Raw genomic sequence first — 15,142 nt, 5'->3', positions numbered from 1 at the left:
CTTTAATAATAATCTTCACAGATCTTTCTTTTCTACCCCTCTTTGAAAACTGTTTTAGTCCATTTTAGACTAAATAAATAACTGCATATGAAATATTTCTTCCAGGAATTTACTGGGAAAATAAATAGATTTTATTCAACAATTATATACACAAATTGCACAGTCTTTTAGGAATGGAGATACATCTGATATTCAGTTTCAAGTACTAGCATATCAAAAGTGAACCTAAACTGCAAAAAAGTATAAAACTGCTTTGGTAATGGTAACAAACACTGATTTGTAATATTACAGTTCCATTTAGAAACATTATAATCAAAATTCTCCATGATAAGTTGAAGCAAATGTACAGACATTACATTTGAGCATATGTCATGATATGTTACATTTCAATCAGTATTAAGAGTACAAAAATAATTAACAATAGATTTCAGTAAGAGAACACATTTTTAAACTAATCAGCCTAGCAGTGAAATCAGAATTGACAAACAAAAACTCCAAAATGGGATATGTTTGATGTCACATACTCCTTATCCTATTGTTTGGATTGTGTGAGGTATTCTGCAAAGTGTTCTCTACTCAGAATTTTTTTACACTTCAAACCTTCTCCTGAAACATGATATCATGAATGAAATATTCTTCACAAGTAATCTTATAAAGGCAACAAATAAACTTGTGGCTGTTGAAATGTAATTCAGTGTATATTAACAACAGCTTGTTTTGATGAGAATATCACATCATTCACACCAACACCATCATAAGGTGCTCCAACAACTGATATTGGTAAGTTATTCTGTTTTATGTACTTCCTAATTCTATCTACTCTATCATGGTGACCTAATACATATTGGGGTATACAGTTCCGAAGGATAGAAACAGAGTGTGATTCTGGTTTCCCTACAATACCAAGGATATCTGTAGTATATTTTACTGCAGTGGATAAGAAAGTATCTGGACTAGGATTTTCTCCAAATAGTTCTTCAAACCATGCCCCTCCCATCATTACAGTGAGAACAGTTTTATCATTCTTACCAAAACAACAACTGTCAAAAACAATTCCCAATATTGGGAGCTTCTGTGATGGTGGTACCAGAAATCCAAAGGCATCTTGCTTCAAACATTTCCCATCATACTGCAAATTCACAAGTCCAACAGAAACATATGGTATAGCTGCCAAGTCACTGCTTAGTTGAGGGTGCTGTCTGTGAACAAGTTCAGCAAGTTTGTATGCTGGCAAGGCACAAAATACATGATTAAATTTGTGTTCAACTGACCCAGCCTTCACAAACACTTCCTTGTCATTCAGTATTTGCATTTCTGTACAAGGAGCATTAAGAACTATTTCACAACCTTTTTGCCTAACATTAGACTCTAATGCCTTGGGCAGTTCCTCCATGCCCCCTTCTAAAGACCAAACATTCCATCTCTCTTTCCTGGCTCTTTCACATAGTTCATCCTGACTTGGAGGCATTTTATTCTTCCTATTCTGTAACATATTCATCATCATGCCTTTAAAAATTGAACCATGTTTCTGTTCTGCCTCAAACAATGATTTCATCAGAAACTTTGCACTTATCTTCTTTGCATCACCAGCACACACACCACAAATTAGTGGACTAATAGCATATTCAGCTAGTTCTTTACCCAATCTCCTTTCCACAAAATCATATATGCTTTCATCACTGACTTCCTTCTTGGCAGTGGAGATATCCTTCAGTAAAGCACTAATGATTGGTTTTGTGAAAGGTGGTTTTGGAAGCAATACTGAAGTAAGGTTGGATGGCAACAGGTGTAGCTTCTTGTCAACATACACCATTCGATTCCGTGCAGCAGGATGTGTACTAGGTATTGGCAACACTTTATTTGACAATCCCAGTTCCTTTACCAAGAGAAGTGTGTTCTCTCCCAGAGGACCTCGGACTCTGATTGTCCTTGGCCCATGTTCGTATATATTTCCAGTTGGAGAATTTGTTGTTTGTATCCAGCCTCCAATGCGATGTGATGCTTCCAGAACTGTAACTGGCTGAACTTTTGTTTTCAAGAGATAATGAGCAGCTGCAAGTCCGCTGATTCCGCCACCAAGAACACCAATCATTGTGCTCCTACAGCTGTTGAAAAATGGAAAAGAAGTTTGTTCAATAAATTAGTAATATGTATTTACATGTGTGGTTTAAAAACAGACAAGAGGTAGCGAGTACCTCCTTTAACGAGATACATAATTAAATGTCTCAGAAATTGGAACACAACCTGTAGTTACACAGAGGAGACAAAAGTCATGGGATAGCGAGATGCCTACATGGATGGAGGTCGTATCACGTACATGTGGTAGAAAAGAGCAGTGCATTGGTGAGCTGCCATTTGTTCTCAGGTGATTCAAGTGAAAAGGTTTCAGATTATGGCTGCACAATGAGAATTGACAGATCTTGAACCCTGAGTGGTAGTTGGAGCTAGACACGGGGGAAATTCCATTTCAGAAATAAGGAATTTAATATTCTGAGATCCACAGTATCATGACCATGCCAAGAATACCACATTTCAGGCATTACTTCTCACCACGAGCATGAGAGTGGCCTTTGGCTTTCACTTAATGACAGATCAGCCGCATTTCTATAGAGTTGCCACTGTTAACAGACATGAAATAACTGCAGAAATCAAAGTGGGATGTACAACGAATGTATCCGTTAAGAGAATGTGGTGAAAATGGGCTATGGCAGCAGATGACCATGTGAGTGCCTTTGCTAAAAGCACATCATTGCCTGCAGCACCTCTCCTGGGCTCGTGACCAAGTTAGTTGGACCTTACATGAAAGGAAAGGCATGGACTGGTCAGATGAGGTAAGAGCTAATGGTAGGATTCTAATGTGGTGCACATCTCACAAAACCATGAACCCAAGTTGTCAACAAGGTACTGTGCAAGCTGGTGGTGGCTCCATAATGATGTGGACTGCATTTACACTGAATGAAAGTGGTTAAGTTTGGCTACCTGGAGACCACAACGACGGAATTTTTATGGATGACAATGCACCATGTCACTGGGCCACAATTGTTTCCTATTGGTGTGAAGAACATTCTGGACAATTTTAGCGAATGATTTGGCCACCCAGATCACCCAACATGAATCCCATCAAACATTTATGAGACATAATTGAGAGGTCAGTTTGTGCACAAAATCCTGCACCAGCAAACTTTCACAATTATGAATGGCAGTAGAGGCAGCATAGCTCAGCATTTCTGCAGAAGAATTCCAATGATTTGCTGACTCCATGGCCTGAAGAATTGCTGCACTACACCAGGAGACCTGACATGATATTGGGAGGCATCCCACGACTCTTTATCACCTCAGTGTGCATCTTCAGTCTACCGTAACTAAACATTCATTTCCGAGAGGGAAAATGTTGAAAAATATTTGGGTGGAAAATAAGGGATGGGAAAATGTTTGAAAGATACGGGTGGAAAATAAGGGATCTCAGAAGACATGTAAATTTGGGGACTTCATATCAGTTGAGATGATTGTGTAATTAACATCAGTGAGTTGAGCAGTGGGGGCATACTGTTCTACAACAACAAGTTTAGTTGCAATGCACATGTGAACTCCACAGCTTTTCCTATAGGTGTGCAAAAAACTTTATAGTTTGAGCAACCACAGCCACGATAAATCATGTTGAGAAATAAAATCACTTCAGCTCTAAAATTCTTTTATTCTTAGGACTGCCAGTTTCACAGCACTTACAGCTGCAGCTTCAGGTGAAAGTTGGAGTTGAGTCATGACATACATTACATATTATGAGAAGAACCAGCATTTGTAGTCAGTCCCTTGAAATAGATTATTCGCAAAAAAAGGCCTATGTCCTACAAGTAATAAATTATGGTGGAGAATGCTACCATCAAAATGAACTTCAACAAGTTAAGGTGAACACCCAATATCACATGGCATCTAAGTGACAGTCCACTGGCTATATTATGAAAAGGAAAGTTGCTACTCATCATACAGTGGAGATGCTGAGTCGCAGATAGGCACAACAAAAAGACTTTCACAATTAAAGCTTTCGGCCGTAGACACACGCATGCTGCAACACACACACACACGACTACAGTCCCAGGCAACTGAAACTGGTTTCAGTTGCCTGAGACTGTAGTTGTGTGTGTGTGTGTGTGTGTGTGTGTGTGTGTGTGTGTGTGTGTGTGTGTGTGTGCGTGCGTGTGTGCGTGTGTTGTTGACGAAGGCCAATGGCCGAAAGCTGTAATTGAAGGCCTTTTTGTTGTGCCTATCTGCGAATCAGCATCCCCGCTATATGGTGATTAGCAACTTAACCTTCTCATAATATTGTTACATTCCATCCTGGATCTTCCAATGTTTGATTTTAGTCCACTGGCTAAACACTTTTGTTGACACAAAAACGCTATGTAAAGGAAAATGGACTTCTGAGTGGAGGTTACTCATGTTTCTCAGTAGTACTTGGGCATCCTGGGTTGCATTTTACATATCAGTGCCTAGCTCTGTTCTTGGTTTCAGTGGGAACCCTTAGGCACCAGTCCATATTCCTTGACACTGTTGTTATGAGAGCAAACGTTTTCAGCCAGTGGATTGTCACTTAGATATCATATGATAGTAGGTGTTCACCTCTAGACTTTCATGATCAGTTTGACGGAAGCATTCTTCTCCATATTTTATTATTTTTGGGATGTAGGCCCTTATTGCGAATAATCTACTCTATTGGACTGACTTTGAATGCTGGGTCGTCTAGTAGTAATGTGTTATGTATATCATGATTTAACTCCAATTTTGCACCTCTAAGTGCTGTGAAACAAGTAGTGCCTAAGAATAACAGGATTTTATAGCTTATACAGTTTTATTTCTCAACATTTTTTACAGGAACTTACAACAAAGAAAAGGCAGAAAGTTTAGCAAACTACGAGGTGCATTCAAGTTATGACACCTTTGATTTTTTGCCTCAGGACTGGAAACAGAGAGAAGCAAGAGGTTTATTTTAAAATACAGGTGCACTCATTGTGATTGAACAGAGACAGCAGCACGGTGTGGTACACAGAACTGTAGCGGTAGTGGTGAGAGTGAGGACTGTTTTTGATACTTAAAATGGTGACATTTTCTTTACAAGAGCAGCATGTAATCATTCATTTTCTCCATTTGTGTGGTGTGAAACTGACTGAAATTCATCGCCAATTGAATGAGGCATGGTGACAGTGTCCTGGATGTGTTCAAAGTTCTAAGAAGGTCGAACATTGTGTGACAACAAAGCAAGACAATCTCGGCCTTGCACCTGCTGATCTGATGAAATGATTAAGTGAATAGAGAAAGTTGTTTTGAAGGGTCGCCAAGTGAGAACTGAACACATCGCCCCCAAAGCTGTTATTTTGTAGGATCTTTGCATGAAAACCTGAAAATGCAAAAAGTGTCCTCCAGGTGGTTGCCACAAATAATGACAAACCACAAGGCAGTAATGTTAATGTTTGATGGTGGCATCAATGAGACTTTCTTTTCATTGATTGTGACAATGAATGCAACATTGCCATTTTCACCGACTATACACACACTCCGTGGTCACACATTCACTAGTGTACCGATACTGCATCACTGATTTCCCGTAGTCAGACCACACTCCTACACAAATGTTTATGACAGCCATGGAATCATGGTGTCAACATTGTGAAAAATGTGTTTGGCAGCAGGTAGATTATGTCACAAAGTGAAAAAAGTTTCATAGTTTCCATAAATTAATTGTTGTTGTGGTCTTCAGTCCTGAGACTCATTTGATGCAGCTCTCCATGCTACTCTATCCTGTGCAAGCTTCTTCATCTCCCAGTACCTACTGCAACCGACATCCTTCTGTATCTGTTTAGCGTATTCATCTCTTGGTCTCCCTCTATGATTTTTACCCTCCACGCTGCCCTCCAATACGAAATTGGTGATTCCTTAATGCCTCAGAACATGTCCTACTAACTGATCCCTTCTTCTAGTCAAGTTGTGCCACAAACTTCTCTTCTCCCCAATCCTATTCAATATCTCCTCATTAGTTACATGATCTACCCACCTAAACTTCAGGAGTCTTCTTTAGCACTACATTTCAAAAGCTTCTATACTCTTCTTGTCCAAACTAGTTATCGTCCATGTTTCACTTCCATACATGGCTACACTCCATACAAATACTTTCAGAAACGACTTCCTGACACTTAAATCTATACTCGATGTTAACAAATTTCTCTTCTTCAGAAACACTTTCCTTGCCATTGCCAGTCTACATTTTATATCCTCACTACTTCAACCATCATCAGTTATTTTGCTCCCCAAATAGCAAAAACTCCTTTAATACTTTAAGTGTCTCATTTCCTAATCTAATTCCCTCAGCATCACCCAATTTAATTCGACTACATTCCATTATCCTCATTTTGCTTTTGTTGATGTTCATCTTATATCCTCCTTTCAAGACACTATCCATTCCGTTCAACTGCTCTTCTAAGTCCTTTACTGTCTCTGACAGAATTACAATGTCATCGGCGAACCTCAAAGTTTTTATTTCTTCTCCATGAATTTTAATACCTACTCCGAATTTTTCTTTTGTTTCCTTCACTGCTTGCTCAATATACAGATTGAATAACATCGGAGAGAGACTACAACCTTGTCTCACTTCCTTCCCAACCACTGCTTCCCTTTCATGTCCCTCGACTCTTATAACTGCCATCTGGTTTCTGCACAAATTGTAAATAGCCTTTCGCTACCTGTATTTTACCCCTGCCACCTTCAGAATTTGGAAGACAGTATTCCAGTCCACATTGTCAAAAGCTTTCTCTAAGTCTACAAATGCTAGAAACGTAGGTTTGCCTTTCCTTAATCTAGCTTCTAAGATAAGTCGTAGGGTCAGTATTGCCTCACGTGTTCCATTATTTCTACGAAATCCAAACTGATCTTCCCCGAGGTCGGCTTCTACCAGTTTTTCCATTCGTCTATAAAGAATTCGCGTTAGTATTTTGCATCCATGACTTATTAAACTGATAGTTTGGTAATTTTCACATTTGTCAACACCTGCTTTCTTTGGGATTGGAATTATTATATTCTTCTTGAAGTCGGAGGGTATTTCGCCTGTTTCATACATCTTGCTCACCAGATGGTAGAGTTTCATCAGGACTGGCTCTCCCAAGGCTGTCAGTAGTTCTAATGGAATGTTGTCTAATCTCTTGTTTCAACTCAGGTCTTTCAGTACTCTGTCAAACTCTTCACACAGTATCATATCTCCCATTTCATCTTCATCTACATCCTCTTCCATTTCCATAATATTGTCCTCAAGAACATTGCCCTTGTATAGACCCTCTATATACTCCTTCCATCTTTCTGCTTTCCCTTCTTTGCTTAGAACTGGGTTTCCATCTGAGCTCTTGATATTCATGCAAGTGGTTCTCTTTTCCCCAAAGGCCTATTTAATTTTCCTGTAGGCAGTGTCTATCCTACCCCTAGTGAGATAAGCCTCTACATCCTTACATTTGTCCTCTAGCCATCCCTGCTTAGCCATTTTGCACTTCCTGTCGATCTCATTTTTGAGACGTTTGTATTCTTTTTTGCCTGCTTCATTTACTGCATTTTTGTATTTTCTCCTATCATCAATTAAATTCAATATTTCTTCTGTTACCCAAGGATTTCTACTAGCCCTCGTCTTTTGACCTATTTGATCCTCTGCTGCCTTCACTGTTTCATCCCTCAAAGCTACCCATTCTTCTTCTACTGTATTTCTTTCCCCCATTCCTATCAACTGTTCCCTTATTCTCTCCCTGAAACTCTGTACAACCTCTAGTTCTTTCAGATTATCCAGGTCCCATCTCCTTAAATTCCCACCTTTTTGCAGTTTCTTCAGTTTTAATCTGCAGTTCATAACCAATAGATTGTGGTTAGAGTCCACATCAGCCCCTGGAAATGTCTACAATTTAAAACCTGGTCCCTAAATCTCTGTCTTACCACTATATAATCTATCTGAAACCTGTCAGTATCTCCAGGCTTCTTCCATGTATACAACCTTCTTTTATGATTCTTGAACCAAGTCTTAGCTATGATTAAGTTGTGCTCTGTGCAAAATTCTACCAGGCGGCTTCCTCTTTCATTTCTTAGCCCAAATCCATATTCACCTACTACGTTTTCTTCTCTCCCTTTTCGTACTACCGAATTCCAGTCACCCATGACTATTAAATTTTCATCTCCCTTCACTATCTGAATAATTTCTTTTATTTCATCATACATTTCTACAATTTCTTCGTCATTTGGAGAGCTAGTTGGCATATAAACTTGTACTACTGTAGTAGGCGTGGGCTTCGTGTCTATCTTGGCCACAATAAGGCGTTCACTATGCTGTTTGCAGTAGTTTACCCGCACTCCTATTTTTTATTCATTATTAAACCGACTCCTGCATTACCCCTATTTGATTTTGTATTTATAACCCTGTATTCGCCTGACCAAAAGAGTTGTTCCTATTGCCACTGAACTTCACTAATTCCTACTATTAATAACTTTATCCTATCCATTTCCCTTTTAAATTTTCTAACCTACCTGCTCGATTAAGGGATCTGACATTCCACGCTCTAATCCGTAGAATGCCAGTTTTCTTTCTCCTGATAACGACATCCTCCTGAGTAGTCCCCGCCCGAATATCCAAATGGGGGACTATTTTGCCTCCGGAATATTTTACCCAAGAGGACGCCATCATCATTTAACCATACAGTAAAGCTGCATGCCCTCGGAAAAATTATGGCTGTAGTTTCCCCTTGCTTTCAGCCGTTCGCAGCACCAGCACAGCAAGTGTTACAAGGCCAGATCAGTCAATCATCCAGACTGTTGCCCCTGCAACTACTGAAAAGGCTGCTGCCCCTCTTCAGGAACCACACGTTTGTCAGGCCTCTCAACAGATACCCCTCTGTTGTGGTTGCACCTACGGTACGGCCATCTGTATCGCTGAGGTGCGCAAGCCTCCCCACCAACGGCAATGTCCATGGTTCTGGGGGGGGGGATAAATTAATTAATGAGAAAAAAAATATCGGAGGTGTTACAACTTGAATGCACCTCATGCATGCAGTAACCTATACTTCAGCTGCCAAACATACAGTAATTATAACCATTTACTGTCGGTGACAAAACTTTAAAAAGGAAGACTGTTTCATCAGTGATTTTGCGGACCCTCTTACTGCATTACACAAAATTAATATTGTGAGTAATATGAAGACATCAGTTAACAGCATGCTGTCAACAAATTTTATTGTAGTGAATAAAATATACTCTGACATTTAAGAGAGTCTACGAGTAAGATTCACAAAATTTATTCAAAACTTCAATTGCCACAACTTAGGAATGTTTACAAAAAACACTTAGGCACAGTATTGTGGTGCAGTATAGTTTGCAATACTGCCATTCAGCTTTGACCACTGATATCATCAGTATTTTTCTCATCATTTTTCTAATCAAGGTCATGGTAATACTCAGATCTGTAACTTAGCCTGAATATTATAGATTTATATTCCTGTGGAAATACTTATTTACCCATTATGATCTGTAATCTTAATTTTTTAATAACTGAAAAAAAGTTTTAGTATCAACTTCATGACTCGCACAGTTTGTGCTTGTTGATCAGAAACATCTTTCTCAATACTCTTTCTATCACAGGTATTTACTGCATACAGCCACTAGTGTTTAGAAGGTACACATGCATTCTCAGTGCAGTTCTGTTGAGCAGTCTGTCTCTCCAATAGTGGATGGAGAAATGTGGACTGTTTACATTTTTCTGTCTTTCAGCATGTCTCAAAGAGCCATTTCAACCTTAAAACATGTACATACTGTCACTTTACAGCAAGAAGTGTTGTCAGCACATGAAGATGCCCATTGAATTGGTGTACAGTACAACAACTAAATTTGATCCAACAGCCACTATTGTGAGGAACAAAACAATGAAGAACTGAGTTAGTGGTTGCCCACATTCAACAACACCAGTTAATGACCACTACCTACAAATTACAGCTCATAGGTACTGCTAAGAGACTGCAACAGAACTGTATGCTTCCTTTTGAAGGTGGTTGGGAGGACTTCCATTTCAGACAGTATGCAACTAAGCATCCTTTATGAGTAACAGTACAACCCCCCCCCCCCTTTCACCATGATGTATGGTGAACTTCGGCAAAGGAACACCTGAAATTGTACCTGTGCCACTGACATCGGGGTTTCTTTATCAGCAAGTGTCTGATTTGCAGGAATGAAACAAGCATTAGTGTCAGCAGTATTGAGAAACAGCTGAAATTGTTAAAACTGAACAAACCTCTAGGGCCCGATGTAATCCCTGTTGACAGATTATACAAGTATAGTGAATTTGTGGCTGAGTAGCCCCTCTCCCAACTATAATATCCCTCAAACAAACAAAAAACTATGCCCAGTTCTTGGAAAAAAGCACAGGTCTCACACATCTACCGTCCAGTATCCTTGACATCAGTTTGTTGTCCATTCTTGTAACACACGCTGAGCTCAAACATAATGAGGTACCTCGGACAGAATGACCTCCTTAATGTCAACCAGCATGGTGTCCAAAACCAATGACCATGTGAAACCCAACTCGTACTTTTCTCGCATGACACACTGAAAACTTCGGATCAAGGCAGTCAAGTAGATGTAGTATTTCTTGACTTCTGAAAAGCATCTGACTCAGTACCACACCTATGCTTATTGTCAAAAGTACAATCACATGTGGTATCGAGTGAAATTTGTGAGTAGATTAAGGACTTTTTGGTAGGGAGGATGCAGCATGTTATCTTGGATGGAGAGTCCTCATTTGCTATAGAAGTAACTTCAGGTGTGTCCCAGAAAAGTGTGTTGGTGCTCTTGCTATTCTTGTTGTATATTAATAACATTGCACACAATATTAATAATAGCCTCAGAAATTTTGTAGATGACACAGTTATTTGTAATGAAGTACTGTATGAAAGAAGCTGCATAAATATTCAGTCAGATCTTGATAAGGTTTTCAAAGTGATGCAAAGTCTGGCAACTAGCTTTAAAAGTTTAGAATTGTAAATCTGTGCACTTCACAAAACGAAAAAAGTAGTATCCTAAGACTATAATACCAGTGAGTCACTGTTGGGGAATCAGCATACTCTTACAAATATCTTTGTAGGGATATGAAATGCAATTATCACACAGGCTCAGTCATGGGTAAAGCAGGTTCACTTGTGTGACCGGTTCTAGAATACTCCTCAAATGTGTAGTAACCCTACCAAATAGGAATAATAGGGTATATTGATCGTATACAGTGGAGGACAGCACAAACGGCCAAACGTTTCTTTGATCTGTAGGAGTGTGTCACAGAGTTGCTGAAGGAACTGAAGTGGAAGAGACTTGAATACAGATGTAAAATATCCTGTGAAAGTCTATTAAAAATGTTTCAAGAACCAACTTTAAATGATGACTCTAGAAATATACTACAACCTGCTACATATCATTCACAGAAGGATTGTGATGATAAGATTAGAATAATTACTGCACACACAGAGGCACTCAAACCTTCATTCTTTTCACATTTCATTTGTGAATGAAATGGGAAGAAACCCTAACAATTGGTACGATGGGACGTACCCTCTGACATGCACTTCATGGTGGTTTGCAGAGTACAGTATTGTCTGATGTCAGATGATCACAGAGAAGTGGTGGTGGTGGTCTGATGCCATACAATACATACAGACATACAATCTCATGGACTCAGCAGGGAGGTGCATCACTCATGTTTTGGGGCCATACCATGTAGGTACTAATGATGGCCACCTCTCATCACTGTCAACAGTAATTTTAGGTCTGTACAATAACAGGGTGCTGAAGCAAACTTTTCTCACCTTAAGAACACTTCCTTCTCTGAAGCCGGAACCAGCCAAATTGAATGGCCTGCAGTTTCTGAAGGAGCATGCTTAAGACCACTTCAAACTTCCAGTGTCATTCCAAAAAACATAACTCACATACTGTATGACTTCAGAAGAAATGCCATCTAAGAGTAGAGGATACTGGAGCATTACTATCTCACCACTGTGTGGACAGCATGTCAAGGAGGATCTAAACATTTCACTATGCTTGGGGTGAAGCACAATACTGAACTTCACTCAGCAGCAGATTTCAATTTCACAGACGTATGTAGTCGAACAGATTACGTACTCTTTGATCACTATCTTATTGTTACTTCACGGAAAAGGTTTTTAATTAGTTTCATAATGTTAGTTGGCAAGTGATGGGAATGGAAAACAGCATCAAACAGCCATCTTACATTGATGACTAGAATACAACAATGGCTCATTCTCATTCTCTGCCCCCTCTGAATCTAAACCCACATACATTCACAGTTACGAATGTGGAGCAAGACTTTAATTGTTTACATTGAAGATGTAATAACAAGAAAATCTCCACTCAAAGTGTCCCGATTCTTGGATAAGTAAAATTTGAGTGATTGCATGATGACATAGTGGTTACAAAGGAAAGTTGACATTAATGGAAACAGAACAGGAACCTTTGCTATATAAAGAAAATGTAAATGTTTCTAAAATCCATTCATCTGCCTAAGGAATTTTACTCTGTAATATGGTCTCAGTTAAAGGCAAAGAATGGTATCCCTCCAGCTTTTATTCGCCCCCCTGAGGGAGGGGAAATCTGTTGCACTACACATATTGCAGGCAGGTTAGGTGTTACCATCACTGAAAGCATCACAGTCTGAGGTGGTGGTACCACACATGATCAGGATAAGGTTTCTTTGTTTCAAAGAATTTCAGTCCCCTGGTGTTAAGTTACAAGGATGAATTGAGGCCAAAGATTATTTGGATATTTTAGGTCAAAAACAGCACTTCACTCTTTTCACAGAATTTTAATATCTTACTGTTACTTCAAAAGCATTAGTTTTGAATAAAGACAATTTTGAAATTTCAGGCTATCAACAATACCCAATGACACAGGTGGACGTCTAAAAAAAAGTTCAACTTTTCCTGGCTAACCCAATTACTTGGCTCACATTAATATTACACACTGGACAATTTTACAGGAGACTCTTGTGTATATTTTATCCCTTTGTGAACACTGAATAACCAAGTGCTGCACTTCATGAAGAACTGTGAAAAACATCACCAAATATAATTCAAAACCTTGTAGATCTCCTTTCAACATCTAACTTCAATTGTAGGATAGGCTATAGAGTCAATTATTTTTACAATATATGTGGCAGTTTAACATTTTCAGTAGGCATAACAAGTATTTTTTTAACTGAAGACCCACACCATTTACTCTTAACCATGTAATGACACAGATATTACTGCAGATAAATTAAATTTGTAATTGTACTAAATGTAAAACACTACACATATTTCACAACAGTAGTTGCAAGTGGCACAGCAGTTGGAACACTAGACGCATATTTGGCAGTGAGTAAGCTTCAAAATTATCCGGCTATTCAGTTATTGGGTTTTGTGAAAGAGGTGAACTGCACCTAGTCGTAATTAATAAAACATAGATCCACAAGACTACGAGTTGGAAAGCAACCATTAAAGAATCTTTCAGCGAGACTGTTTCGTGCGATCATGTACACAAAACAGAACACCATGGTACCATAGGAACAAACACAAAACTATAAATTTTCATGGCTATTCGTAGAAACTAATTAAGCAACGGTGTCTCCTAAACTCATGTACAAAAATATACTAGTAATGAAAGAAAAAAAGCTGTACAGTATTTAGGGTACCAAGTTCTGGTGTAAACGTGCAATGGCGAAAATGAATTAGGCCTTAAGTGTAGAGCTGTGTGAGGAGGTATAAATGATTTAGACTGTAGTACTTCACAACGAAGCAACTGGCCGGAACAAATTTCTAAAAAGTGTCGAGTTGATTTCCTATGTCACTTTTCATTGAATAACCTAGTTTAAAACCAATAATACTGAATTTTCTATTCAATTGTATATACTCGCCTTGAAAACTATGCGTTCATAGGTTTACACTAAGTCCAAATTAACAACATCGGTAACAACGTCTTTAAGTAGTATTGTTTAATCGTTCCTCCAAAAACTTATTTTCAAGTTGTGTACAACGAAAACATTGTGTCGTTCATTTAGTGAACCGATTACGCGACTGGGTTTCATTGATGATACGTAACAAAAAAGTTACTTATTTTCTCTGACATAATTATACGAAAGAAAAACAACACAATAATTTATCATATGATTTCAGTGACCCCTTTTATCCGAATACAGCAGTGACTGTTCCGATTTTTTTTCTTTCATACTACAAAAGACCTCTAAACATCTTTGCTCTTTTTCAGGTAAAAAGAGTAGAATACGAAATAAAAAAACTGCTGATTCATGACGACACGAGTCTTTCCTATTTTGTCATTCGTTACTGATAAGTAAACCTACAACACCCTCTTCGTTTCCAACACCTTTAACATATGAAGTATATGAGCTATGAAAACCAAAACAAACCGGTGTTTGCATTTTAGCTTCACAGGTTACAAACATCTTCGCATCACAGCTAACGACAAAGAAATCATACTTTGGTTAACCGGCGCCACTACGCTACATACAACCACAGTCTAACATTACTGTGATACAACAAAATCTCCCCGAGAAATAATTCCTACATAAGTCTCTGTCTGCGCACATTTATTTAATTAATTCAACAATAACGTTTACATAATTACCAGCCAAGGCTGGTGAAACAGCGTCAAACTAATGTCATAAGACTCCAAGATCCTTCCCTTAAAATTAATTGAATTTTTGTGGAATAAAATATTTAATTCAAGGAAGATGACACAAGAAACATCAATTTAAAACAAATGTACAAAAACGTTTGGTATTGGTGTTAACGTGAACTACATAATTTCCAATCAGGCCGTTTCACATTCTAACCAACATCCAAGGATTGTTGGGGCATGGTTGCACGACTCTCACCAATACCCGGTTCTTACACTACATATACACACTGCAAACCACTGTGAAGTGCATGACAGAGGGTCTGTTGCATAGTATCAGTTATTAGGGCTTTTACTCGTTCCGTTCACGTATAGAGCGAGGGAAGAATTTGTGCTTAAATGCCTCCCTAAGGGAGCGAAACGTAGGGGATTTTAATACACACCGACGGAAAAAAATCACAAC

At 38.7% G+C, this 15,142-nt stretch overlaps 1 protein-coding gene across 2 annotated transcripts; it reads right to left on the bottom strand.

The window, feature by feature from the left end:
• Window positions 1-597: 597 nt before the first annotated feature.
• On the bottom strand, window positions 598-14,589 carry LOC126094127 (protoporphyrinogen oxidase). Of its 2 annotated transcripts, none has more exons than XM_049908772.1 (2): window positions 14,471-14,589; window positions 598-2,105 (listed from the first exon to the last, which is right to left on the bottom strand). In XM_049908772.1, exon 2 carries the CDS (start codon window positions 2,090-2,092, stop codon window positions 692-694), a length of 1,401 nt encoding a protein of 466 aa, XP_049764729.1. In that variant the 5' UTR covers window positions 2,093-2,105; window positions 14,471-14,589; the 3' UTR covers window positions 598-691. The 2 variants fall into 2 exon arrangements, with proteins under 2 accessions (XP_049764729.1, XP_049764728.1); XM_049908771.1 differs by lacking the exon at window positions 14,471-14,589 and adding an exon at window positions 13,961-14,463.
• Between the last annotated feature and the right edge of the window lie 553 nt (window positions 14,590-15,142).

Source organism: Schistocerca cancellata, chromosome 1 (assembly GCF_023864275.1).
Source record: "Schistocerca cancellata isolate TAMUIC-IGC-003103 chromosome 1, iqSchCanc2.1, whole genome shotgun sequence".
Taxonomy (NCBI): domain Eukaryota; kingdom Metazoa; phylum Arthropoda; class Insecta; order Orthoptera; family Acrididae; genus Schistocerca; species Schistocerca cancellata.
Note: the sequence above shows the minus strand (reverse complement) of the source record. Positions and strands in the feature narration are given on the sequence as shown.